Here is a 27,181-nt window from a genome sequence, read left to right on the forward strand (position 1 = left end):
GCTCCTCGGGAGGTTCCTGCCGCAGGAAGGGCCCAGCCCCGCGGCTCAGCCGGGATCTGCGCTGCTCCCGGATCTGGCACGGCCTCCCTGGGCAGTGGGATGGGGACCCGATTAGGGGGGCCCCATGGGAGCTGTTCTGTCCCGGGTTTTGTCCCCACACACCCCAGGGAGTTCTGCTGTGTTGGTGGGCACACCCGAAGTCCTCCTGGCACATGGGCGCAGGGAAAAATAACGATGGGAGAGGCTGACACCAGTGGGGAGCAGACGGGAAGGAAAATGGGGAAGGGTCCCCCAACCAGTTTCCCAAGCAAAACCCTGGAGGATGGGCAGGGAGGATGGAGGACAGAGGACAAGGGACAGGCAGCATACCCATTCCCTACCCTCTTCCCACAGAGACACGGTGTCAGGTTCAACCTGTGATTTGGTCCCACTGCAGAGAAGCAAACCCAGAAATCACTTCACTTGTTGTTAAATAGACTTTAATTATTTTTGCGTGGGGAGGGGTTAAAGGAAAATAAAATTTCTCCCGAGGATGAGCAGCAGCAGGCAGGGAGGAGCGGCCCGGCTCTCCCTGGCTCTTCTCAGCGGCCACGGCGCTGGCTGGGCTCGGAGCGGGAGATGCTCGGGGCACCCACGGTCCCCCGGGGGCGCGCAGGTCCCTAAAGGCACAAGTGTCAATTTGTCCCCTCCCTGCGTGGCTCCATCACCCAGAGCAGCCCAGTTGTGCAAAACCCCCATGTAAAAAAATACCAGTTTTCAGTATCGAACATCCTAAAAATCTAGAGCTTTGATCAATGTCAGTTCTCCACACCCTTGATTGGAATTCTGGGATGACACCGTGGAGAGCCGCTGGGTTCCACTGGGAGGGGACATTGGCACCCGGAGGGTGACAGGGAACAGCACCCGGTTAGTGTGAAGGGGGATGGAGTTTTCCACCCCCCTTGTTCGGCCCTGGGTGGGCAGAGGGTCCCTCTGTGGGGCAGGTGCACCCACCCCACACTGTCCCTGTCCCCAGGGCAGGGCCAGGCACAGGACGGGCTCTCAGGCAGGGGGGCTCTGCTCTGTCCCTCCCGCCATCCCCATCCCGCGGGCAGTGTCGAGGGCAGTGCCAGGCTACAGGCTGGGCTCTGTGCTGGCCTCCAGCCGCCGCTGGTACCGCTGCCGCCGCTCGCAGCGCGGGCACGACGGGGCCCGGGCGTGGCAGTCCCGGTGGAAGACCGTTTTGCATTCGCTGCACCTGGGAAAAGAGGGAAAAAACCAAACCCACTGTGTTGGTAACGTCAGAGCAAAGACCAAACTTCCCCCACTGAACCAGGAGACACTTCCCTGTCCTGGTATGTTTTGAGCACTCGCTGAGCAGAGCCCCAGCCGCGGCTCCGGCTCAGGACGAGCCTCGAGCGCAGGAGCAGCAGCTGCTCGAGCGGAAGATCCACCCCAGCAGCTCCTCATCCCCCCCGGCAGCTCCGAGCGCAGCGGCTCGGCCGGAAGGAGCATAGTGGGCGCTGCCAATGTGTGAGAGAGAGACGAGAGTGAGGTTTGAGCTGAGGTTTGTGCCCTGCTCTCCCAGCGCCGAGCGCAGCTTCGAGGGCGTGACAACAACCCCGGCAACAATGAACCCTGAGACACCAAACCCTGGACATCGACTCTTGTGACAGAGACCACTTGGCACCTGATGCTGATCCCTCAACACCGACCCCTGTGACAGCATCGCTGTTGGGGACCCTCTGCTGGCCATGGCTAGGGTGGGGGACCCCCACCCTGACAGCAGGACCCGCACGTGGCAGGGACACTGTGGGGACAGTGGAGCTGCAGGGAAGGGATGGACAGCCAGGAGGAAGCTGCCCTTGAGCAGGTCACTCTGCGGAGGTGCTGGAGCTCCCTGATCTGGCTCAGCAGCAGCAGGAATGTGACACCCTGTGGAGGACCCCAGCTCGAGCAGGGGTTTCACTGCTCAGTCACCAGCAGAAACGTCCCTGATATGAGGGCTGAGGTCAATTTTTGGGTTGTGATCCCCAGCTCCTCAGTGGCAGCAAAAGGTGGCTGAGCCACATGCCACTGGGGCAGCCAGATTTACCTTCCCTGTGCAAATACCTGTGCACAATCCATGTGTGAACAGCACCGAACACCTTAATTCCCCAAAGGATGCGTGGGAGAGGGGTGGAGAAACAGCTGGCAGTGCCAGGAAAGGGACCACGGCATCACAGCTGGGGCCAAATCCTGCTCCGGAGAGGAGCTTGCAAACCCTGAAGGACTCAGGAGAGGGAAAGGCTTGTGCATGGACAGGCGGGATTTGGGATGGAAAATAAGCATTTCCCCGGTGGAACACACTTCCACGTGGCCTCTCCAGATCACCAGCAGCGGTGGCTGCTCCCCAGGTGTGGGGGGATTTGGGAAGCCGGGTTTTACCCAGTGTGGTTCCGAGTGAGAAGTGGCATCTCCTGCCTCCACCTCCCCCCGAGCTGCCGGAGCAGGAGAGGGTCCTGCGCTGGCGGGGTCATTGTTTGAGGCGCTGCAGACACATCCTGCAGCGAGTGCCGCTGTGACCCGGCGGCCCCGGGGCGGGCAAAGGGGCAGGAAGCCGCGTTTAGCTCCGCGAGGATGTCGGCTGAGCCGCTTTCCTGCTGCACAGCCTCCTCCGTCAGTGTGAAAAAGAAAGACGTCAACAAACTTCAGAGCTCGGCTCCACGGGACACGAGACCCCCGGCTGGCCGCCAGCCAGCTCAGCCCTGCGTGCCAGCACTTTCCAGAGTCCGGCTGCTCTTTTTCCAGGGAAAATCGGTCCCCTGGGGATGTTGTTGTCCTCGATAATGAGCTCAGCGCTGTCCCCGTGGCAGGGAGGGGAGCGACCAGCGCTGCTCCTCCTCCACGGAAACACTCGCAGCTCTGTAACACATGGAGCACCCACGGATCCTCGATATTTTCTGCAGGTTCTGGGTGTTGCTGCTCACTTTTATGGATTGCCAGGCAAAGCGAGGCCACGCAGCTCATCAGCCTGTGAAATCTCTCTGCCAGGACTGTGCTCAATGCCAAATAGGATAAGACAGCACAAGAGGAAATAGCCTCAAGTTGCCCCAGGGGAGGTTTAGGTTGGGTATTATGGAAAATTTCTTCACTGAAAGAGTTGTCCAACTCTGGCACAGCTGCCAAGGGCAGTGATGGAGTCACCATCCCTGCAGAGATCTAAAAGCCATGTGGATGTGGCACTTGGGGACATGGGTCAGTGGTGGCCTTGGCAGTGCTGGGGGAACAGCTGGACTTGATGATCTGACAGGGCTTTTCCAGCCTGAATGATTCCATGATTCTATGACATAACCATGGAGATGTGGATCTCTCCACCTACAGGGGAGCAGGCTCCTGGGCTGGAAGGGTTTGATTTCTTCAGGAAACCCTGATGGTGGTGGGGATAAGAGCTCCCCTCTAGCACCATCCCCATCCTGATTGCAACTTCTGTCCAGCTGCTGCATCCTGACCCACAGCTGATCTCACTGCAGGACAGGTCCCTGCCTGTGAGGGATGGGAGCTCTGTGGGCAGGGGAAAACCTCAGTGAGAGCCAGCATCACCCTTCTCCTGCTGGGAACATCCTCAGCCTCTCCCAGCACATCCCACAGTGCTGCCCACCCTCCATCTCTGCTCCCAGAGCAGCTGTGGCTGCCCCAGCCCTGGAAGTGTCCAAGGCCAGGCTGGACAGGGTTTGGAGCAGCCTGGGACAGTGCAAGGTGTCCCTGCCATGGCAGGGGTGGCACTGGATGGGCTTTAAGGTCCCTGCAACCCAAACCACTCTAGCATTCTATGAACTCTGTGTCCCTGTGTCCATCCTTCCCTCCATGGCTGCAGAGGGATGTAGGACAGTCCCACTGCTGCTTCCCCTTCCGTCCTGCAGCCCCTGCAAGGGGTCACACCGACCCTGAATGGGAGAGGCACTGGCCTGGTGAGCAAGACAGGGACACGCAGAACCTTTCTCCTCCTTCTCCTCTTCCTCCTCCTCCCTCCAGCCCCTTGGCTGCCCTGGCACCCAGCACCCAGCAAGGCTTTTGCAGGCTGACAGCAAGATGCTGGTGGCTCTGCATCTTCAGTCTGCAAAGCCACCTCTCTTGGTGCCATCTTGGCTCTGTGAGGACAGTCCTCTCCTGCCCCAAACAGCCTGGATTTGGTTTGGTGCATCCTGGGGCTGATGGGTCCCATGAGGACATGGGCATGAGGATGTGGGCACTGTGAGGATGAGTCTCACAAGGATGGGGGAACCATGAGGACATGGCTCCAACGAGGACATGGGCACCACGAGGATGCAGCTGCCACGAGGACATGGGCACCACAATATGGTTCCCATGACTGAGGACACGGAAACCACAAGGTCATGGGCATCACGAGGATGCACAACCACCTCAGAGCCATTTTCAATCCCCCACATGCCTTGGAAATGCAGACCCCGAGCAGAACTCAGGGGTTGTTTGGTGCTCCTGGAGGAGCCAGGCTGTGCCCTTGGGTGTCCTGGCTGTGCCCTTGGGTGTCCTGGCTGCGGTGGGACGGGCAGAGGTGGCTCTCTCACCTGGTGGTAGTGTCGAACTCGAAGGGGAAGATGATGCTGCTGCTGTTGCAGATCTGGCAGATGAAGCCGCGCTGGGTGCACAGGTCGCAGCTGTAGACGTGGTGGGACGCAAACTGCAGCAGCGACTGCAGGAAGGTCTCGAAGACGCCGTCGGCGATCTGGGGGACACAGGGGTCAGCGCTCCTGGAGCCCGGCCCCGCGGGGTTTGCTGGGTCACACCCATTCTTTGGGCTGCCACCTGAAGGCAAGGCTGCCCTCCAAAACAACCCCACCCCACACGCCTGGCACGCAGTGGGACCCTGGGTGGCTGAGAGCAGCACCCACAACCTGCCAGGATGGGGCTCCCGGCTTGGGAATCACTGAAAAACCCAACTGCTGGGAACCTCTTGCTGAAGGAGCAGCACGTGGCACCCACACAGACATCGGGGTGTTTTCACCTGGAAAACCCCTACAGCTGGGCCAGGGGGCTTGGAGCAACCTGGTCTAGGGGGAGGTGGAACTGGGTGGCAGGGGTGGGACTGGGTGGTCTTTAAGGTCCCTTCCAACCCAAACCATTCTGGGATTCTGTGACCATGCACAGCTCTCACCTGCCTCAGATCAGCCACACTGTATTTGTGGGGACACTCCAGGAGGTAATGCCTGTGATCAAGCCTGCAAAGAAGCACAGAGAGGAACGGGGTAGATGGTTTCCACCACACCTCCAACAGCTTTGGAGCAAGGAGGAGCCTGGATGAAGCAGCCTCTTGAAGTGAATCACTGCAGAGCCCATTTTCACATCCCAAATCCTGCCACTGGAAATCACGTGAGAGCATTTCAAAGCGGGGGGGAAAAAGAAAATAAATATCTCATCTATTTTGCCAGGTGTTTCCTGTCCAGCCAGAAGCTCCTCAGCCAGGAAGGTGCTTCCTGAGTCACAGCTCATTGTGCTGACCCAGCCAACACACGGATAACTCCTTAGAGCAGATGACATGGAGGGAAAAGTCACCCTGAGCCTTGGCAGCACCACTCCCTGCTCCCATGGTGAGTGAGGAGGAGGACCAGGAGACCACCAGGGTGCCAAGAGAGGGGAATGTCACCCCGGGAGGGACCTCACCGCTTGCTGAGCTCCTTCAGGGCGCCGCTGCGGCACATGATGAGATAATCCCCCAGCAGCTTCAGCTGCTCCCGGCTGCGCAGGATCCGCCTCATCCTCTCCACGTGCTTGTAGAGGCTCTCGTTGACCAGCTTCAGGTCGATCAGCGGCTGGTTTCGGATCTGCGTGAGGAACTTCAGGGCCTGCTTGCACACCTGGGGCACAGACAGAGGGGACAGGTGGACACTGACCAAGGAGCAGCCCCAGAGCGAGCTCGGAGGGAGGTTTGGAGTGGGCACTTCCAGCCCAGGGAATGCCCAGAGGGACCTTCAGGAAGCAGATGCTGGAGCGTTTCCCTGCTCCCTGCAGGGACCCAGCCCAGGACTCACCCCTCGTTTGGTCAGATCCCAGTTGTGGATGAGGCGGGAGGGGATCACGGTCTCCTCGTCCCGGTGGCAGCTGTCGCAGTAGTAGAGCCCGGAGAAGGCGCAGAGCTTGGGCCTGGCGAAGGAGAAGCCGATCTGCCGGGAGCAGCCTGCGGGAGCAGGGAGTGAGAGGGGACCGTGCTGCCCACAGCCTCTGCCCACCTCTGCCGGGATGGGGAGAAACTTTTGACAGCATGGAATTGGACAAGGAAGTTTTGGGAAGGGGTAGAGAGCACCTAAAGCACCTGTAGGACGTTCAGTGTGAGGCCTCCAGCCCCTTCCTCATGAATTTAGGACTGTGATGGTTCAACAGTTGCTGCTTCACTTTTTCTCCATAAAAAGGAGGCTGAACTATCCCTGAACCCACTCTTATCCATCAAGTGGTTCAATTGTTTGTGGTTTTTTTTTCAGGAAAAGTGAATTCTGGCAGCATCCCAGTGGTTTGGGGAAGAGCCTCAATCCCACCTGCTGCCCCATCACCTGCACCAGTAGCTTTGCACTATTCTGCCTTCACTCAGCCCTTTTCTTTTCTGCTGCTGTCACAGGGTACCAAACCCTCATCTGCAAGGATGGATTAACCCAAAAACCCCTTTATTATAGCAGTGGGGAACCCATCTCGGCTTTATTACCCCATGCACTGCACTCTGGAGTAGCTGGAGCTCACTCCCCCAAAATATTCATGGAGATCATGTGTTGCTTTCTGAATTAATAATAAAACCCAGCCTTTATTGCTCATTACCCTGAGATGGAAGGGAACACATCAGGTGTCAGGCTGGGGAGCGGGGTGAAAGCAGGGCAGGCAGATCCCTGAATAAAACCTACACAGAAAAACTGGGAATTTGTCTTTTTGCCTTGTTGCTTCCAGCTGTGGGGAGGTGGAAGATACAGGACAGAGCCTGGAAGGAAGGCAGAGACCAAACAGACCAGAAAAAATATTATATAAAAAAAGGAGAGAGATTAAAAGAAAAAACCCAATCTGCTGGAGGGTACAAGAAATATAATTGAAGCAGGAGAGAAATCTGAAATTTAATTAACTTAGTGAGGTAAAGAGCAAATTACAGCTCCTGTGGAGGTCAGTGAAGGTGCCACCAGAACCTCCCCGCGTGCTGAGAGGCGTCAGGGGAAGGGTAAATTATTGTTTTGCAAAATCAGCCCGTCACACCCATGGCAATCCCTGCTCTCGTGCTGCCTTACTGGAAAAACTGCTCCAGATTGCACTTTCCCCACAGGCTGGGGCCTCAAAATGCCCAGGAAGAGAGTCCTGAGCTTCCTGATCCACCTAAGGTTGGTTGCTTCAACCCCAGTTCCCCACTGTCTGTACTGAAAGCATCTTAAATGGGAGCCCAGTAACATCCCAGTTGGACTGGGCTGGGGAGGGATGGGGGCTCGGCGTGGGGGACTCACCCTGTGCCCACAGGACACCAAAGGTGCCCCTGACTGGGGACATGAAGCCCCACCAAGGGCATCTTGTGCTGCTGGGATTCCTGGGAAACCAGAGAAGCTGTGGCTGCCCCATCCCCATCCAATTGGCTCCAATACCCAACTGGACCACTGGGTGTCCAATACCAGCTTGGACAGAGCTTGGAGCACCCTGGGACAGTGGGAGGTGTCCCTGTCCATGGCAGGGGTGGGACTGGATGGGCTTTAAGGTCCCTTCCAACCCAAACCATTCCATGGTTCTGTACCTGCGCAGATGAAGCTCTGCGAGTCCAGGCCCTTCTCCATGGGGATGGCCACCAAGTACTGCAACAAGAAGCCGTTTTCCTTCACGATGTTCTTCAGGACGACCTGGGAGTGCCCATCCAAGCTGCCCCCCAGGGTCAGCGCCTCCTCGGCGCTCTCCAGGTAGGACATGAGCACCTCTCGGACCAGCTCCCTCCACGAGGCCGCCTCCTCTGCATTCTCAGCCTGCAGCTTCAGCACGGCCTTGGAGGTGATCACCTTGAAGAAGGAGGGTCCCCCCAGGCTCGTGTCTGGAAGGATGTCCTGGATGGTCTCTATACCGTAACTGTTGCTTAAAACTTTTTCATTGTTCCTGATTTTAAAGCACTTCAGAGTTTCTAGAGACAGGGAAAAAATAAATGGGACCCAGGTTTTGTCCACATCCATGTACAGAACAGCCTCTTTGATCGCATCCAGCTCTGGTTCTGGAGCTGCAGTCCAGTCCAAGCTGTTCCCAGGCATGTCACTGTACTGGAGAGCACTGGAATCGCCCTGGACGGGCTGGGCTTCGCCTCCATCCTCAGTATTCTCCAGAGTCTCCCAGTCCTCCTCCTCCTCCAGCTGCGGCCGGCACTTGCGCAGTGCCTCGCGGATCCTGTCCAGCCAGTCCTCAGCCTCATCCTGGGAAGGGGCTCGGAGGAAGAGCTTTTTCCCCAGGAAAACCAGCTCGAAGCGGCCGTCAGAGTGGGTCAGCGCCAGGGACTCGCAGCGCAGCAGGGAGTAGCTCTCCACGCAGATGCGGTCCTCATGGTCCAGGAAGAGCCGCAGCTCCAGCGGGGACAGCTCGCAGGAAAACTCCTTCCATATCCCCATGGCTCCTCGCCGCTCCAGGCTGCCCAGCTTCAGCAGCCCCCGGAAAGGGTTGGAAAGACCTGGGGCAAAAGATGGCTCAGTTTAAGTGAGAGTGGGGAAGCCAGTGAGGAGAGAAAAGCCAAGAGGGGCTCAAAGCAAGCACCCAGAGGCATGGCAGGGGTGAGAGCCAGTGCTGGTACGTGGTGGGCTGGGGTAGGAGCTGACAGGACCTTGGTCTCCATCATTGTCCACCTGCATTTGGGTTTTGAGGCTGGGAACAAGTGGGATTTAAAGGAAAGGTGTCATGCAGGGTGGACAGACCCTCTCCCACTAAACTGCTTCCCACCAGAGCCTCCCTGGGCTCAGCAATGCCTTGGGAAGCTGCTCCACTGCCCTCTGTAGCTCCCAGTGCTGCCATCAGCTCACACCAGCCAGCAGCTCTCCCCAGACAGCCCAGCCCCACCTGGAACAGCCCCCGAGCACGAGGGCAGCAGGAGGTGGCACGTACCCATCTGCCTGCGGTGCACCACGCTGAAGCCCTTCTGCTCCCGTTCTGGGGACATTTTGGGCTTCCCAGCGTCTGAGGATGGCACTGAGAGCCTCTCCAAGTCCAGAGCACTGATGAGCCCCAGGGCTGGCTCCTCACTGTCCCCCTCTGGCCCGAAGCCGTTGGTGTTGGCTGTGCTCCCACTGCCCTCTCCTGGGGAAGGTCTGTAGAAATCATCTTCTGAGATCCAGCTCGTCTATTAAAAAAAAGAAATATTATGAATTATTAAGCTCATCAAACACCCAGTGCCACTCAAACACACACATCCACAGCAACCCCTCCTCGGGGGCTGCTCCTGCGCAGCCCAAATCCTAGGCACTGATGTGTGGGATTTAATGCAAGGTGTCCCTGCTCACGGCAGGAGGTTGGGAATTAGATGAGTTTTAAGGTCCCTTCCTCCCCAAACCATTCCATGACTGATTTTCTGCTGGCCATTCGCAGGTGATGGCTCCCCTGCTCCCTCCAATCAGAGAACGATCTGTGGAACTGTGTCCGCAGCTGGAAAACACTGGGATCGTATTCTGGTGGGATAATAAAGCCCCAAATCAATCTATTCTCTCCCCCTAAAGTCATTGTGGAAGGAGAGCACATTCCCTGCACCGACCACAGGGCCACAGAATTTTACTGACGGGGGTGAAATTCCAGCCCTGCCATGGAGGGGCACGAGCTGGAGCAGCAGCACCAGGAAGAACAGAGATGGGAAGAGGCACAGAGGTGTCCAGGGTGAAACAGAGACCCATGGCTCACAAGAGGATACTACAGGGGCCTGGGCTGTGCAGGGGAAAATAAGGCAGGGAAGGCAGAAGAAGTCTCTCTCTGCATCCCAGGAGGGGATGAGATCCATGAGCTGAAGAAAATGTGGCTGTAGCTTCTCCAGGAGCTTTTCTGGCTACAAGAATCCCAGAATCATTAAGGGAGAAAAGCCCTTTGAGTCCATCCTGTGCCCAATCCCCACCTTGGCAGCCAGGCCAAGGCACTGAGTGCCATGTCCAGCTGTTCCTTGGACACCTCCAGGGATGGAGACTCCACCAGCTCCCTGGGCAGCCCCTTCCAAGGCCTGACCACCCTTTCAGTGAAGAAATTCCTCCTGAAAGGAGCAAGGTTCTGGGACAAGGTCCCTGAGCAAACACCAGGAGGGAAAAACAATCCAGCTCAGTGCCCTGGCAAAAGGGAGCAGCATTCCTAGATCCTTCCTGGGCTGCATCCCAATGGGAATGTCCTCTCAACTCCCCTTCCCGGCCTTCCAAAATCCTTTTATTTTGAATAACAACCGAAGTGACAGCACAAGAGCTGTCACCACCCTGCGGGGAGGATCACGGGGTGTCGGCTCCTGGATTACTCCTGGGGCAGGAATGCAGGTCGCTCCATGAGTCATGGAGAGCAGGGGGAATTTCCTGTTGACACAGTATGTTATACATAGATTAGGTCAAACTGGCTCCAGGCCACGAGGAAGCAGCGGAAACGGGATAAGCGGGAGGGAACTAAGAGGAGCAGAGAGCAAAAGGAGGAATGGTCTGGGGGGTGTGAGGTATATCCTACCCTCACCAGCATGGAAAGGATGGGAACCAGCATGGAAACAATGGGAACCAGGATGGAACAGTCAGTAACAAATTACACAGAGGACAGGGCTGTTGAAAGAGTTTCCTAAAAAGAGAAGCTCATGGATGTGGATCAGCTCCTGCTGGCAGCAGGGGAAATCCGCTGCTGCTCAGGCTCAACACCCGGGAATGCCATCCTGCTCTGGGAACAGATGTGCTGCAGGGGGATTTTCCCACTGGGAAACGACTTTGTTTCCTGTCCAGTCAACCCTTTTCCCTCCTCTTACGTGGACCATAAATGAAGAAAAGTCCCCCTGAGAACCTCGACTCCGGGGCTGTTTTATCGCTTGCACACAGTCCATGGCCAGATTTGTGTGAGAGCTCACCCCTCTCCAGATATCCCTAAGAAACCCCAAACTTCCTGCTACAGCTGCTCCTGGAGAGGGGTGACTGACAGGCCAGGCAGGGCTTCAAAAGCTTTGGTGCCTCTTTCATCAGGGAATAGAGACTTTGATCCAGTTTCTCCTGAAGCAGCTGCACAACCACGGCTCCATGGGGTTGGAACCATCACTGATAGCCAAGTGGGAGCAGCACAGATGATGGGAGTTTGGAGAAATCTGTGCCTGGAAGTGTCCAAGGCCAAGTGGACGGGGCTTGGAGCACCCTGGTCTAGTGGAAGGTGTCCCTGCCCATGGCAGGAGTGTGGCACTGGATGGGCTTTAAGGTCCCTTCCAACCCAAACCATTCTGGGATTCCCTGATTCTAGAACAGCAGTGCCTATCAGAGCTGTCCCCAGTTTTATTTCCCTTGAGCATGGGAAGGGAAGGGAAGGGAAGGGAAGGGAAGGGAAGGGAAGGGAAGGGAAGGGAAGGGAAGGGAAGGGAAGGGAAGGGAAGGGAAGGGAAGGGAAGGGAAGGGAAGGGAAGGGAAGGGAAGGGAAGGGAAGGGAAGGGAAGGGAAGGGGCTGTGGCACCTACCGGACAGCCCAGCAGGGGTGAGAGCAGGTACTGGGCCGTGGGGCTGCGGGCTGCCTGGCTGCCCTCGCTGCCGCTGCTCTCTGCTCTGCCCAGACCATTCTGAGGGGCCGGAATTCTGGACGTGCCGCTGGCATCTCCATTCCCCTGCCTGGGGGGCGCAGGGTCTCCTGTCCGAGCAGAGCTGGCACTGCTGGGGGGAGGCTCCTGGTGTGTTCCATGGGTCGGTGCCGGGCGGGCAGGCGATAGCGGGGGGCCCGGGGGAGGCCGGGGGGAGCAGCCCAGCACGCTGGGGAGCAGCCGTCCCTCTGGGGCCTCTGGGCTTGGCCTGGCCTTGCTGAACTCGGACAACACCCTTGAAATGGAAAAGTGATGGGTTTGAAGGCAGCTCAATAACCAAAACCTATAAAACCCCCCTGTTATTGCACACTGTAACCATGTAAAAAGAGTTCAGCATCACTGCTGGCCTCTGTGGGCTGGCAGCACGGTATCATCCCAGTGATGCCAACAGAAAAATGTGGGATTTGTGCCCCACAGAGCAGCGTCAGCCCCACAGCATGGAGCAGGACCCTGCCTGCGAAGGGAGCATTTCCCAATTACACCCATTAATGGGTTTTAATTTGGTGGATGGAGGGACAGCACTGGGTGCTCCCCACAGCCCCAGCCCCATGTACAGCTCCTGGACATGAATCCAGCCTTGGACCATATGCCAAATTCCAATTGTTTCCATTAATGAGCAATTAACAGTGGAGCCTGGCCAGAGAATTGGCTGTTCCCGTGGTCGCAGACCGCTGCCAGCCCCAGAATTAAACCAGCCCAAGATTAAAACTCAAAGGAGCATCTCCATCATGAGTTTAATCCAGTCAAGGCAGGTTCTTCCAGGATTATTGGAAGATGCAAAATCCTGGAAGAAGGGAATGATGCTGTTATAGATGGGGAAGCACAGCCTGCAGCTCCAACTCTTCCTGAAGACTGGGAAGAGGCATCACCCCGAGGCTCGGCTCCCTCAGAGTCACACTCTAAAGGTGGCAGGCAAAATATTTACAGATTACTCAGAGCTTACATAACTCTGGAAATCTTTGTGCTGGATGCTTGGCAGGAATAAATCACAAGGATGACAAACCAACAACCTCTCTCTCTGAATGATCTGCCAAAGCTGCAAATTACAACCCTTCCCTGTGACCAAACTCATTTCTTTCCCCCTGTGGAAAGCCCTGGAGCATCCCCCAGTGTACACCAGGAAGATGTGACATTCCTGAAACCAGGGAGCAGCATTTTTCTGACGTTTCTGCCCTGGTAAAGAGGACACACACACTTCAGTGGCTGTGAGCTCATTTGCAGTGGCAGCAGGGTCTCAGCAAGCCGTGCTGAGCGGTTCACGAAAAGAACAAAAGCTCCTTCCAGGAGGGAAAAAGAGCTTGTTAAAGGCAAGCAGGGAGAAAGCCTTCCTGCCTACAGAGAGAAAACAACCAGAGCCCAGAGAGGATCAAAAATCCCTTCAGAGAGGAGATGTGGGGAGACTCACTCCTGCAGGGACCTGTCCAGGTCCTCGGCGGTGGCGGTGCCCAGGTCGGAGTCGCAGGACAGCGGCTCCTCGCCGCGCTCGGGGCTGCGGGTGCAGGGCGCCGGGGGGAGGCTGTCGGAGCCCAGGCTGGACGAGAGCTGGGATGAGCTCGTGGTGTTCAGGCTCAGCGAGGACGATGTGAGCTTGATCTTGCTGCTGGCTTTGCTGATGGGCAGGACAGGGGCTTGGATCTCAATCTCATCCGACCCCGAGGACTGGGAGATGGAGCCCAGCGATGCTTTCCTGCGGGGTTCGGAGGCTGAGGACGTGAGGGGATCCAGCAGCTCAGACACGGGACACAGACCCGACAGGGACAGCGGGGTTACGGTCCACTCATTCAGAACTGCTGACTTGTAGGAGAGCTCAAAGGTCAAGGACGATAAACCCTGCAAGTAGCAGAGGAGAAACTCGCACTCCTCGGCGTCCAGGAGCAGAGCTGGTGCTTGGTAGTACTCATGCAGCCGGGCCCGGTCCTGCAGCAGCAGCTTCAGGTAACACTCCATGAGGCCGTCGTTCAGCGCCAGCCGCAGCCAGGCGCGGCAGCGCCCCACGTCCGTGTTGATAAACATCAGTTGTTCCAGCTCTGAGACAATATTCCTGGGCAAGGAAGAAAAAGAACAGAACAGGAGTGAGCAGCTCTGTTTTGGTCCATCGTGGGGTTCAGGAGGGCCTGAGCCTCCATCAGACACTGCCCAACCTGCTCTGCTACAGGGAGTTCAGGAGCTGGGATAAAACCGGCTGTGGAAAATCTCCCTCCTTCATGGAAAGTGTGGTTTTCCATGGAGGGAAATGGCTCCTGAATGCCCCAAACTAAACATGTTGGTAAGTACCCCAGGCAGCTCTGCGGTGCCTCTGGCTGCTCCTCCTCTCTTTGACCAGAGGCATCTCCCACCCATTGCTTGCACCTGGCAAGGATGCAGAGGGAGAATTCCTGCTGTCCCTGTGAATTTGTGGGGTTTGTGCTGGCTGGATCCTCCTTGGTGACAATCATGTGTCTAAATCCTCACTTCAAATTTAAAAGCAGCCAAAACACAGTGAAAACTGTTGTGGCAGCCCCCAAGAAACAATGTGGCTGAGGTTGAGCTCAAGCAATCCCAAACTCCTGAATTCAGCTGTTCTTCCCTAAAATCTAACAGCGACACCATGCTCCCTGATCTTCCTCACTCCCAGCTCACTGCACACACCTCAAAAACCAGAGCAAAGGTTTTGTAAGATTTCTTTTTTAATCTGTCTCTCAAGACAGAAAAGCCTTCAAAGAGCACAAAAATATCCCCCACAGCATGTGAAAGAGCTATTTTCATCTGCTCTTTCATAATTCAGGAGTCGGTGATGGAGCTGGATGAGGCTTTCAGAACACTTTGTGTGTGGGCTGTTATTTACTGTGGATGAACTTGACTCAGGGAGTGGCTCAGAAAACCCCAGTAAACAGTGATGACTCAGGAGAGACCTCCTCAAAGGCTGGTTGGGGCAGGGGGAAATGGGGCCAACCAGTCCTGGCTGATCCAGGTTAGGAGAGAGCCCAGATCCCTGTGTTGTGCATCCCATAAGCAGCTGCTGCCGGACACCAGTGTGGTCACTGGGGTTCCACAGGGCCCAGACATCCAGCCTCGCACACAGAAATAAATAAGAAAGGGGTGTGCCTTCAGTTTCAATCCTTGACTTTCTGGGGACATCAGCTCACCCCTGGCACATGCTGAGAGGGGATGTGGGGGCTCAGCCCCTCTTGGCACCGCAGGGGCTTCACTCTACTCCCTCCATCTCCCAGGGTCCTGAGCAGCCCCCCCAAAGCCCTGTGAGAGCATCAGTCCCTGCAGCTGAAGGGACTGAGCACACAGATGGGGTACAGACACATCTGTCCATCGAACCATCCTCCTCATTCCCCGAATCTGACGGCACCAAAAGAAGGGATAAACCTGAGCATGCGAATCCCTGTCAGCAGCAAGACCCACTCACCGGTGCGTGATGCTCTTCAGCAGGCCCCAAAAAACTGGCTGGGGGAGGGGGCCCCGACCCCCGGATTTCTTCCCTTTCCCCCCACTCTCTGCTTTGATGTGCTTTGCCTTCAGCCCGTGCACAAACACAGCTTCCAGGGCGCTGCAGAGCGTGTTGGCGTTGCTGTCATCGCTGGTGACCACGGCGTCCGAGCTCACGTACTGCTTCTGCAGAGCCTTGATGGCATTCACCAGTTGCTTCTTGATCAGCTGCAAGACAGGAGGTGCAGGTTTGGATTATAAAAGTGAAAGTATTAAGAAGGATTAAATGTAAAAGAGCTCAAAAAACAGTCAGGCTTATCCACAGTGAAGCATCACACCACTCCTCCCTCATCCTCAACCTTTGCAGCGGCTGAACCGGTCAAGCTGGGAACTCACACTCCTGGAATCTGGCTTATTTTGTTATAAAAATAATAACTTATGCAATTTTAGCTGGTGTTCCAGAACTGGGGTTGCCTTTAGAGCAACAGACAGCAAATGGCTTAACAGGATGGGAAAAAAGGAATTGGTTCTTTCCAGGCACTCCTTTGGGGGAAACATGAGGATTAAGTGTGGGTGAGAAAGGAGAAACTCAAGAGGAGGGAACACATCCCCTGAGCTCGTGCAGGTCAGCCCAAGCAGCATGTGACATGTGACATGGGGCCAGCAGCAGAAATCAAAGTCATCGACCTCAGCGGCTGTGCTGGGTAAACCCTCCAGGGACGGGCCCCCAAAACAGCGGGGTTTGGAAGGACACTGGGGTTTAACTGCTGCCCTCAGAGATGGGCTGGGATGTCGGAATTTTGCCTTCCAGCAGCTTTACTTCCTCTTCCACCAGTTGAAAGCAGCAAGTTTTGTGAATTTAACAATTTCACACCGGTGGAGAGGATTTTTCCTAAAGCAGCTGAGCCTGGGTGTCTCAACCAACCTTATTTTAAATCACAGTTGTGTTTCCCAGCAGGCGCTTGGAAAACACCACAAATTCCTCCTCAGATTCCAGCCAAACCATCCATGTTTCACCTCCCAGCAAATGCTGAATGTTCCCTCAGCAGGGCTGTGCAGATTTTGACTCGAGCCTGGGTTGGCTGTACAAACCCATATTAAATTTCCAGCCTGGGATATTTTTTTCAGCATCTAAATAAGATTCCCAGCAGCTGTAGCTCAAGGGCAACAGCCAGGGGAGTGTGTCCCTTATTTGGGGTGCTGTTTTCCAGCTTTTCCAGTTGCCCCCCAGGTCTGCTGCCCCAAGGAAGGAGCACTGAGGGCTGAGAAGGTTAAAGAGTGCGGATGATTTTATCAGTCACGCACAGATTCATCCATGGGATGAATTAAACACTTGGGTTTAACTGTTGCTGTTGAACTTTGCTTGTTGAATGGGTTTAGATTCCCAAGGTTGGGTGAAGAGACCCCAAACTGGGGGGGACAACACTCCTTCATCCAGGTATCAGAGTGAGCACCTTCCCTGCCCCACGTGGAGTCTTGCAAAGGCCAAGGTGTGATTTAACCCACACACCCCTTATTTCCTTTAATCCCCCAACCCAGACAAACCATCAAGGACCCCTTCCCAATCCCAATATAAACCATCCCAGTCCCAGCTGGCGGCACTCACAAGTCCTACCTGACCCCAGCAGTGCCCGGAGTTGCCCTGGGAGCTGTCTGGGGAGCACTGGGGGGGGTCTGGCTCACCTGGATGGCTTCCTTGGGGTCCTCGGGGTGGCTGGAATGCATCTCCGCTGCTGCCGCTCCCCACGCTGCCTTCACATGTCACCTGTGGGACAAGGAGGGCATGGCTGAGCACCCAGGGGTCTCACGCCACTCACCTGCCAGGGAAAGGGCTCCTGGTGGCACCCAAAAGGGATGGATCCTGCCCTGAGGCGTTCTGCAGGTGCCCACGGCCAGGGCACGGTGGGATCTGAGCTGGGAGTGACTGACCTGGAAAGGTACCGTGGTTCCCAGGGACAATTCCCAGGGACCAGGAGTGTTTCAGGCAAAAAAGAGCAGGGCCAAGAGACCAGGAGAGAGTAATGAACCCCTGGGAGGGGCCCTCAGGCAGCCCCCAGGCTGGGGCAGCTGCCAGGCAGGTCTGGCCAGCAGTGCCACAGGCATGGCCAGGGACTGCTGCCCTTGTCCCTGTGCCACCTGGAATGTCTGAGCCTGAAAAAGGCACCCAAAAACCATGGGAGTGGCATTAGGTGGCCTGGACAAGGGGTGTGACCCCCTAGCAGAGCCTGGGGAGAGGTGACAGCAGTTCAGCTCTCTGTCACATGCCAGAGGAGTGATGCTGCTCCAAACCCTGCTGGGACAGACCCTATCAGCACAGAACTGGCTGGGGAGATGGGAAAGAATCATGGAATCCCAGGATGGTCTGGGTTGGAGAGGACCTTAAAGCCCACCCAGTGCCACCCCTGCCATGGGCAGGGACACCTTCCACTGTCCCAGGCTGCTCCCAGCCCCAATGTCCAACCTGGCTTTGGACATTGCCAGGGATCCAGGGGCAGCCACGGCTTCTCTGGGCACTCTGTGCCAGGGCCTGCCCACCCTCACAGGAGGAATTCCCATCTGAATCTCCACTTTCAGTTTAAACCCATTCTCCCTTGTCCTGTCACTGTCTGCCCACGTAAAGCCCTCTCCACATTTTTTAAAAGCCCCTCTAAGTACTGGAAGGCTTCTGGTTCTCCATGAACCCCATGAATCCCAGGACCTCCCCATGCTGGGGGGTGCCAGGGCTGCTCTGCTGCTTTGGTGGGAGACAGAGGAAAATCAGTGCCCTCCTGCTACAGCAAACCCTGGAAAAACCTGATCTGAGCAGTCTGGGCAGCCTGGTCGGGTCACCTGCCACTGCAGGGCTGCAGACAACAAGGGACCTTTGACTTCTGACTCTTGGCTTCCTGCCCTGCTCCTCCCTCGGAGCCGTCTGTGAAACCCAGCTGTGCCTGGAGCCTCTGAGCAGAGCGTGTGGTGCCAGCAGGACACTCATGGCACGGCTGGATCCCTCACCAACCACATCTGGATCTCTCACCCATGGCTGGATCCCTCACCCCATCCCTCACCAAACACAGCAGGGCCTGGCATGGAATGGGGTCCGAGAGCTGCTCCAGCATCTGCTACTGCTCACAGCTTCCTAAGAATATGAGAGGCTAGAGAAGGAATTTATTTATAGAATTCCAGCATGGTTTGGGCTGGAAGGGACCTTAAGGACAACCCAGTGCCACACCGTGCCATGGGCAGGGACATCTTCCACTGTCCCAGGGTGCTCCAAGCCCTGTCCAGTCTGGCCTTGGACACTTCCAGGGATCCAGAGGCAGCCACAGCTGGCACCCTGTGCCAGGGCCTCCCCACCCTCCCAGGGAAGAATTTCTTCCTAATATCCCATCTAATCCTCTCCTCTGTCAGTGTGAAACCATTCCACCTTGTCCTATTGAGCTATTCCCTGAAGTTGGAATCACTCGCCATCCAAATGGAGGAGGAGAGCCCAGCTGTTCGCCGCAGGGTTGGATCTGCCAAAAGGCTTGGAATGGCATTGATGTCTCAGGTTTTATTTGCAAGCCAACACAAAATCCCCAGAGCTTTCCCTGAGCAGAGCTGACAGTATCAACCTGCCCCTCTCCTGCCAAGCCTGGGCAGAACCATGGTTTGCTGAGCAGCTCCTGCACGGCCACAGCCAGTCCTGAAGGCAGCAGTGTCCAAATCAGGAGCAGTTTAAACCCAGAGTGGCCCAATTCTGGAGTGGCCCAAACCCAGAGCAGCCCAAGTTTGGAGCAGCCCAGATCTGGAACAGTTTAAACCCTGAGTAGCCCAAGTCTGGAGCAGCCCAAATCCAGAGTATCCCAGACCTGGAACATCCCAGACTCAGAACATCCTGTGCACCCCAGCTGGCCCTGCTGAGAGCAGTAGGACAAGAGCTCCTTGGGGCCAAATTCAGCACGGACCCTCAGTGTTTCCAGGGTTCACAGATGATTTCAGAGAAAACGAAACTGTTTTTGCTGTGACTTGTCATAAGATTTCCTCTCCTTGTGTTGCAACACAGAAATGGGGGGAGCACAGGGACTACAGGACAGTTAACCTCTGGCTCAGGGGCTGCTGGGGGGTTGGGGGAATGAGGGGCCCCTGAAGTGGCAGCAGTGGTTGACAAGGACCACAGGGAGCCACTCCCATCTCTGCCCTCCACCCAGGAGGTTCCTCAGGGCTGGGCAGCCTCTGCCCCTTTCCCCACCACCTCCCTGAGGACAAGAGACACATCATCCCCGAGACACTGCAGGTGGGAGACCCACGGATGGGAGAGTCAAGGGTGGGAAATCCAAGGGCAGGAGATCCAGGAGTGAGAGGAGACCCAGGTGTGGGAGAAGACTCAAGGGTGAGAGACCTGAGGGTGGGAGATCTGAGGGGGGAGACCCAAGGGTGGGAGACCCAACGGGGGGCACAGGGTGGCATTTCTCATGCCCAGCAAGGCAGCACAGGTGTTCCAGCTCCAGGACCACCCTGGAGTCCCGAGCTGGTTGCAGGGAAAGGGCTGACAGCAGAGGTTTTGCAAAGACTTCACCTGAGTTTTACAAAGACCTGGTCTAAGTTTTACAAAGTTACTCCCCCCCAAACACTCTCCTTTGCCAGCATGACCTCTCCCAGTGCCTGCAGGAGGCGAGAGCTGAGGAGGACAACCCACCACCTTCACCATGGGACTCTCCACTCCCACCACGACCAGTCCAACCAGTTTGTTCCAGCGCCATGAATCCACATGGCACCACTTCTGTCGGCACAGCATTTTCCTGAATAACAAGTGCAAGGAAGCAGCTCTGAGGCGGATTTCATCTAACAAATCTTGGTGAAACACAGGGAAATCGGAACAGCAGCCCTGGTGCTGGGTCTAGAAAGAACCAGAGGGCTCTGGAGCACTTCCAGGCAAATCCTGGAAAGCCACGGCTGATCCTTGTGATCTTAGAAGATAAGAGATGGGACAGATGTGCAAACACAGAGACAAGCACAGCTACAGCAGAGAAAATGCACTGGATTTCCCAGCAGTCACCACCCCAGCAGCTCCCAGGGTGAAACAACACAAAGCAAACAAGTGAGGAACAACTCCAGGCAGGGAGTCCGACCTACCCACGAGGAGAGTCACGGTGCAAGGGCAGAGCTGCTGATTTCCCAAACTGCTGCAAACCAGCCAGATTCCTTGGGAACAGCTGGAATCAAGGCTCCTGTCAGCAGAACAGAGCCCCTGTCCCAGAGCTCGGCTCCTCGGTCTCCCAAGAAGCGACGCTCTGGGAGTTATAAATAAACAGCAGGTCACTGCCCGTGCTCTGGGATGGAAAACAACAGCCCACGACGGCAGCGTGAGCGGTGACTCAAGGCCTGAACGTGGAGCCAGTCATTTTCCAAACACGAGTGCTGTGCCAGTCACCCTCCGACCTGGGGACGTGGGGGCTCTGGTGGCACAGTGGGTCCAAGGACCGCTGTGGGGACAGCGCTTTCCTCCCACACAGCTCCTGCTTTCCACACAGAGCTGAGTGCAAGCTCGGCCCAGAGGCAGCCCAGGAGCAGGAAAGCCAGTGTCATGGCATGGGGATTGGCTGCTATGAGGATAAAACCCCTGGGAACAGCTCGGCGAGGGTTAGGACAGGACAGAGCCCCAGCAGGACCCTCATGGTCCCACTTTGGCTCCTTCCCTGTGCCCAGCCTGAAGCAGCAGCGCTGTGATTCCCAGGGCAGGAACACAAGCATGGAGTGAGGATGGGACCATCACACCACCCTCGTCCCTATTTGTCACAGCTGACAAACCTGGTGGTGGCCAGAGAAGCATCACCAACGATGAACCCGTCCAGCTTCTGCCCCGTGGGGGCCCAGGAGCAGCTGGGGGAGGAAGAGCAGCCACTGGGCTCCCAGCCTGGATGTGAGACTGTGCCTTCCAAACACTCCAAACTGGAGATTTCCTTCAGCCTGTTACCTACTCCTGCACCAGGCTACAATTTGCCGGAGCCACAGGGAGAGCTGGGGTTGATTTTCCGTGGTGCTGCAGCTGCTGGAGCCGCCATGCATGGGCCAAGCAGGTTGTGAAAGCCCCAGCGTGTTGAGGCAAGATGTTCCCAGGTTTATACTCCCACTTTTTGTGTTGCTTTGGATTCCCAGCACTGGAGTTTCCCCGTGGATGTTCGTGGTGCCATCCGGCTGGGCGGGTGGCTCGCATCCCTTGGCAGGGGGACGGTAGTCGCTGTGAGGAAGGCAATGAGGAATAGGCTTTTTAATCTCTACGTTTTACACAAGAGTTACCCAGAGCTTGTTTGCAACTGCTCATTTTACGTGATTTACCGAGAATGTAACACATGATAAGTCAGGGAAAGCTGTAAGGATCCCACAGGTGCTGGGATCTCTGGCTGGTGGGAGGAACAGGCCGAGAGACTTGGGGTGTCAGCGCTGGAGAGAGTGAATTGAGGACCAGACACCAACCCCCAGCGGGGCCCCATGGAAAGGCACATCTGACCTGCTGTCCCCCCCACGGGGGACACGGAGAGGAGGAATGAGGGGCCAAGGCTGCTGGCTGGGCAGCGCAGCCCAGCCCAGGCGTGTGGGGCCTGGCACGGGCAGGCCGGGGGCTGCCGGGGGTGGCTGTGGGGGCATCCGGGCGGCTGGGGAGGGATCAGGGCCTGCCCGGCTCTGGGGAGAGGTGAGCGGCCGTGGGGAGCTGGGGGAGCAGCGCTCGCTTGCACCACCCTGCACCCCCTGCCAGACCCCATCCCCCGCACCCCTGGCTGACCCTCAGCACCCCGCACCCCATGGGCGCCCTGCACCCCTTGCTAGACCCCCGTCACTCTGCACCCCCATCACCGCGCACCCCTTGTCAGACCCGCACCCTCCGCACCCCACGGGCCCCCCTCACCCCGCACCTCCCGTCAGGCCCCACCGCCCCCGGTGCCCCCCGGTGCCCCCCCCCGCTCACCGGCTCCGCGTCTCCGGCCGGGGAACCCGGAAGCGCCGGGAGCGCGCACGCCCCGCCCCGCATGACGTCATCACGCAGCGAGGCGGATCGGTAACTCCGGGCCGCGCCCCGCGAGCACCGCGCGGAGGCGCGCGCGGGAGCTCGGACACTGCCGGACACTGCCGGACACACACATGGACGCAGCTGGACACACCTGGACACACGCGGACGACACCGGGACACACACTCGGACACACATGTTCACGCATGGACACACACCCGGACACACACAGGGACACACATGGACACGCACCTGGACATGTACATGGACACACATGGGCACACCTGGACGCACACATGAACACACATGGACAGACACTTGGACACATATGGACCCTGTCACACGCGCAGCTTTCCTGAACGTCACTGCCCTGGGAAGGCTGCGGCTCCGGAGGCTGGGCTGCGGTAACTGCTTTGATCCCCGCCGTTCCCAGTCGTCAGGGAGGAGCTTTGGGGTGTCCTAAGCACGGCACCCACCAGCAGCATCCTCCTCTGCGGAGAGGGGTCATGGAGTCAGTGGTGCAGATCTTGGGGTGCATCTTGTCTCTGGGTAACGGCTTTTCCTCAGGCTACTTCCATCCAGAATAACTGCAGGGAAACAACATCTGAGGAAATAAAGGCAAGGAAATAACAGTGAAGGAAATTCAAGGAAATAGTCAAGGAAACAGTAGTAAGGAAATAGCCAAGAATATAGCCTCCAAGGAAGTAGGATCCAAAGAAATAAGAGCAAGTAAGTGACAAGGAAACAACAGCTGAAGAACTGGGATCCAAAGAAATAGCCTGGAAATAGCCACCAAAGTAACAGCATCCAAGGAAAGCCTCAGCAGTTCCTACATCAGAACAAGAGCTGAAGAAAAAGAGCAGGCATTGCATGTACAAAAGTATCTGCCAGGAAAATGAATCCCTGGCTCAGCTGTGCAATGCAGAGTACTGGGATGTGGAGGAAGAGATTTTCCTACACCCTTCAACTTGCTGGGAAGACACTAGGGTTGAGTTAAATGGTTGGAAACGGGCAGGCCCTGGAAACAACAGTGGAAGGGAAGGATTGGGAGAGGTGAGAAAGAGCGGGGCACACATGGTACCTGACTTCACCTGCTCTACATCTTCATATTTCTTCATCACTCTCTGTCACAGATTTTCAGAGAATCCCCGAACACTTTGCTTGTGTCTCAGGGGTTCCCAGAGCCACCAAGAGTTCCCTCTCTGCCACCACTCAGTTCAGCTCCCAAGGGTGCATAGGGGCATCAGGAATGAAAACAGTGCAACCATCAGCCTGGGAGCCGGGCAGGTGTGAGGGAGGGCAAAGGGAAGGAGGAGGAAAGCTCAGGGGTGTAGAGGGGACAATGCTGCTTGTGCAGCTCCAGGCCAGCACCACGGGGACACCAGTGCCGTGGCCTCTGCAGGAGGACACCGGCCATTCCCCTTCCCACCCACCACCCGGAGCTCTTGTGCTCGCAGGAGACATTTGTAACACAAAAGTGTTGATCCTGGAAAGCTGCAGGGGCCTGGGGATGTTTTAGAAGCGCTACTGCAAAGCCTCTTATTTTGATATCCAAAGAGATATCCAGGAAGGCCTCTTTGGAATGGCAAAACACTACAGGGAGTGCTGGAGCGGGGCACTGGCACTGGGCTGGCAGAAATAACACCTGTGTGAGGTATGGCCAGCTGGATGCTCTTCTCAGCCCAGTGGCAGAGCTGAAGGGGGAAGTGGAAAGTTAAGGAGTGTTGGGGGAGTAGGAGAAGGAGAGGGACTGGTGGAGTCACTCTCCAGCAGCCACTGGACAAATGTCCCAGATGGACAAGTCCCAAGAAGCAGAGGATCCCCAAGGCCGTTGCCAGCAGGCAGAAGGAGGGGACTGAAGAGACAGGGCGAATGGAGACAGGTCCCTGCTTGGGGCAGCAGGAGAATCCCCTCCTGGTCCATCTCAGCTGCCCGGCTCCCTCTACACAACAGGGAGGAGGCTCTGGGCCTCTGGGAACGGGACAATGACGATGTGGACGAAGGTCCATCCAGGTGGGAGTGATTGCCCAGGGTGAGTCAGTCCAGCCACGCTGGTCGAGAGGCTCCCCTGGGACGCTGTCCTGAGGGGCAGAGGAGTCCAGGGAGGCTGGACATTGTGCAAGGAGAGATCCTTGAAGGCGCAGGCAGGAACAGGCCGTGCCCGTGTGCCCAAAGTCGAGCTGGCGGGCAAGCAGAGCGGCTGAGCAGGAACCTTTGGCTGGGACTCAGGGCAAACACAGAATTTACAGCTTTGGAAGAAGGGCAGCACCGCAGGAGGACGGCGAGGATGTCGTTGGGAGATGCAGGGAGAAAGGCAGAAAGGCCAAGGCCCAGCTGGAACTGAATTTGGCCAATGCCATAGGGGAGAACAGAAACGGCTTTTACAAATACATCAGCAACACCAGGAGGAACAAGAACAATCTTAATTTTTATTGAATGCAGGGGGAAACGTTGCCACAAGGGATGAGGAGAACCCTGAGGTACTGATGTCTCCTCTGGGTGTCCCGAGCACCCACAGCACCCTCTGGCCTTCCCTCAGCAGTGACAGAAGGAAAATAACAGTCAAGGAAAAAGCGTCCAAGGAAATAACAACAGCGAATCAAACAGCATCCAAGGAGAGCCTCAGCAGTTCCTATAGTAGAACAAGAGGCGAAGTGTTGTTGGAATCCCATTAACTTCTTCAACCTCTTGAACCTCTTCCAGTCATGCAGGTTCTTCACATTATGTCTCTTCCTGGATTGCTTTTCTGTCAGCTTCAGAGGAATCCGGGATGAATTGAACCAATGCCAATTCAGGTTTTCTGAACAGTGAAAAGCACTTGAACGTGCTGAGGAAGGGAAGGACTCTGAAAGGTGAGGATGAGCAGGCAGTCTGGGCAGATGGGTGACACTGGGAGGAGCTCCGTGCCCTTTTCTGCTCTACATCCTGTGCCTCCTTGCACTCCTTCTTCCCTTTCCATGGCAGTTTTACACCGCACCTGAAAAAACCAGAAAGGGAGAATAGGGATAAAAAGAGAAGGCAGCTGGTGATGGAGGCTGAGGGCAGCAGGGCTGCCTGTGCTCTGCCCTGTCTGGGAAGCAGCCGCTGGAGGAGTTGGGAAGTGGCGTTCCCAGCGCTGCAAACCAATGGAGTGTGTGCAAGGCAAATGGGGAGAAAAAAGGCTTTTTGGCACCACATCCCCAGAAGTCCCTGCTCCCGGGCCATCAGCAGTGAGGTCTGGCCAGGGAGGGCTGCAGCAGGTGCCAGCACCTCTCCCTGCTCGGGGGGTGTGTCAGCAGAGCCTAAGGAAGAGGGGGAGCCCCAGCAGGGATGGCAATGGCTGGAGGAGCTGGGAATGAGGCCTGCATGCAAAGGGCAACTGGAGAGGACGGGAGTGAGTTCTTCACCAGCCGCTGTGGGGACGGAGCGGGGAAAAACAGGGCAGAGCCATCAGCAGAGGAGACTGTTGTGGGAACAGAGAGGCGTTTGCTCGCGCTCACAGAAAGTTGGGACCGCCCTGGAGCCCAAGACATCCATCCCAGCAGTGGCGTGGGAAGGGCTGGCAGCTCCCAGGCGTGCCCAGCGCTCTCGCTCGAGAGCCCCTTTCCCGGGGCTCCCCCAAACGCGACGGGTTTGAAACACAGCCGGGGGAGTCCTCGGAAGCGGCACCCGCGGGGCTCGGGGAAGAGTTGCTCTTCACAGGAAAGACTCTTGGCGGCACAGCAGTGGCACGGGCAGGGAGCAGTTACCTTCTCAGCCACGATTTCCTGCTGAGTAGCTGTCGGCAAAGAACTGCAGCACATTGGGAACACACCTGGGGAAGGAGAGAGACTTGTAATGCCAGAGTTCTCTTGTCATACTCTACAGAACATGGGAGACCAAAACATCCTTCATCCAACCCAGTCTGTTCTACACACGTGCAAGTCTGTGCCAGCAGCAACGATTTTAGAAAAAACCTGTCCTTCCTTCCCAATTTCCTCTTTCTCCCTTCCTCCAGAACATTCCAAAATTCCAGAGCTCCCAATCTCATTGCTGCGTGGCTGAAGGCAGGAGAGCAAGGCAAAGCTGGGGAGAGCTGGGACAGAAGGCAGGCCAAGCTTCCCCCGGGCAGGCTGAACCCCGCTGAGCTGGGTGCTGTGGATGCTGCCACAAGCTGCAGGCTTGGAAAAGCATCTCCTGTGGTACCCAGCACGTGCAGGGGCATCCGCAGCAGCACCTGGGGCTCATCACCTGGGCACTGCAGCTACAAGACAGACAGCTGGAGTCAAACAAGATATTGGCTTACGTGGAAGACACCCTTCAGCATCACAGCAACGATAACGAAGACAGACAGCAAAACCACAAATTTGATCGTGTCATCCATGGTCTCTGGCTTCGGGTGGGATTAGAAGAAAGGTCACAAAGAGCATGAGGATCACTCCTTCCATTCTTTCTTGCCCAGAGGAACACATGTAGCAGTGCCCAGCAGCTCTCCTACCTTCCCTGTGGGCTCCTGATCCTCCTCCAAAGCTGTGCGTCTGGAGATGTTCGCTTGCAGACGACACTGGCCCATGCGTTCAGAGGCTCCCTGGTTCTCTTGCCTCTCACTGAGCACCTTTAGAAGCAGCCCAGTCTTTGAGACCATCTTGGCACAGGCCAGCTGGAGCTGGGGCAGGCTGCAGTCTGTCCTCAGGGCTTGCTCCACATGGGCCATGAACGTCCGCAGGCCTTTGTCCGGCACCAGCAAGCGCAGGAAACAATCGACCGTGGTTTCCAAGCGCTCTCCTGGAACCAGCGCAAGGTCTGGGCCTTGGGGGCTCCCAGGTTTATTGAGGAACCTGGAGCCTTCTTCCTGTTGCTTCCAGTGTGTCTCTGTGGAGTCAGGGATGATCAGGAGGTGCCCGCCCAGAGAGGACTGCCCCTCTTCAGCCGTGGCCTCTCCCCTGCTGCTCGCAGCGGGGCGGCTCTGAACCAACGGGTCAGAGAGAAAATCCAGGTTCCTGTTTAGACGCTGGTCGACTTTGGGCTCTCCCACCGCTTTCATAGGGCCCATGACCTGGTAGAAAAGCTGATTATATCCAACCGAATACTGGCTGTCCTGCTG

At 56.7% G+C, this 27,181-nt stretch overlaps 2 protein-coding genes across 5 annotated transcripts; both read right to left on the minus strand.

Moving 5' to 3' along the window:
- Positions 1-481: 481 nt before the first annotated feature.
- PLEKHM1 (pleckstrin homology and RUN domain containing M1) lies at positions 482-22,149 on the minus strand. 3 transcript variants are annotated; one of them, XM_048314309.1, is made up of 13 exons: positions 22,080-22,149; positions 20,924-21,353; positions 16,838-16,919; positions 15,135-15,382; positions 13,143-13,778; positions 11,621-11,972; positions 9,067-9,301; positions 7,730-8,638; positions 6,009-6,154; positions 5,641-5,834; positions 5,135-5,198; positions 4,548-4,705; positions 482-1,237 (listed from the first exon to the last, which is right to left on the minus strand). In XM_048314309.1, exons 3-13 carry the CDS (start codon positions 16,877-16,879, stop codon positions 1,114-1,116), a joined length of 3,108 nt encoding a protein of 1,035 aa, XP_048170266.1. In that variant the 5' UTR covers positions 16,880-16,919; positions 20,924-21,353; positions 22,080-22,149; the 3' UTR covers positions 482-1,113. The 3 variants fall into 3 exon arrangements, with proteins under 3 accessions (XP_048170266.1, XP_048170276.1, XP_048170286.1); XM_048314319.1 differs by lacking the exons at positions 20,924-21,353; positions 22,080-22,149 and adding an exon at positions 20,249-20,908; XM_048314329.1 differs by lacking the exon at positions 482-1,237 and having other exon boundaries at positions 4,646-4,730.
- A 2,379-nt stretch (positions 22,150-24,528) lies between these two features.
- Positions 24,529-27,163, minus strand: LOC125330763 (leucine-rich repeat-containing protein 37A-like). Of its 2 annotated transcripts, none has more exons than XR_007205700.1 (2): positions 26,384-27,163; positions 24,529-25,912 (listed from the first exon to the last, which is right to left on the minus strand). XR_007205700.1 is itself a non-coding variant. In XM_048314344.1 (2 exons), the coding sequence occupies exons 1-2, from the start codon at positions 27,128-27,130 to the stop codon at positions 25,844-25,846; spliced, it is 624 nt and encodes a 207-aa protein (XP_048170301.1). In that variant the 5' UTR covers positions 27,131-27,163; the 3' UTR covers positions 24,529-25,843. The 2 variants fall into 2 exon arrangements, 1 of the variants encoding a protein (XP_048170301.1); XM_048314344.1 differs by having other exon boundaries at positions 26,576-27,163.
- Positions 27,164-27,181: the final 18 nt, after the last annotated feature.

Source organism: Corvus hawaiiensis, chromosome 1 (genome assembly GCF_020740725.1).
Source record: "Corvus hawaiiensis isolate bCorHaw1 chromosome 1, bCorHaw1.pri.cur, whole genome shotgun sequence".
NCBI classification, from domain to species: domain Eukaryota; kingdom Metazoa; phylum Chordata; class Aves; order Passeriformes; family Corvidae; genus Corvus; species Corvus hawaiiensis.

What these genes read in the sequence shown, in the direction of transcription:
- PLEKHM1 (XM_048314309.1), bottom strand. Translation starts at nt 16,879, where the DNA reads ATGCATTCCAGCCACCCCGAGGACCCCAAGGAAGCCATCCAG. An exon ending in ACCCCAAGGAAGCCATCCAG is followed by an intron (nt 15,383 to 16,837) that starts GTGAGCCAGACC and finishes CCTGTCTTGCAG; the next exon opens with CTGATCAAGAAGCAACTGGT. An exon ending in CTGAAGGAGCTCAGCAAGCG is followed by an intron (nt 5,199 to 5,640) that starts GTGAGGTCCCTC and finishes GCTTCTTTGCAG; the next exon opens with GCTTGATCACAGGCATTACC.
- LOC125330763 (XM_048314344.1), bottom strand. Translation starts at nt 27,130, where the DNA reads ATGGGCCCTATGAAAGCGGTGGGAGAGCCCAAAGTCGACCAGCGTCTA. An exon ending in ATCAGGAGCCCACAGGGAAG is followed by an intron (nt 25,913 to 26,575) that starts GTAGGAGAGCTG and finishes CTCCTTCCCCAG; the next exon opens with GTGTGTTCCCAATGTGCTGC.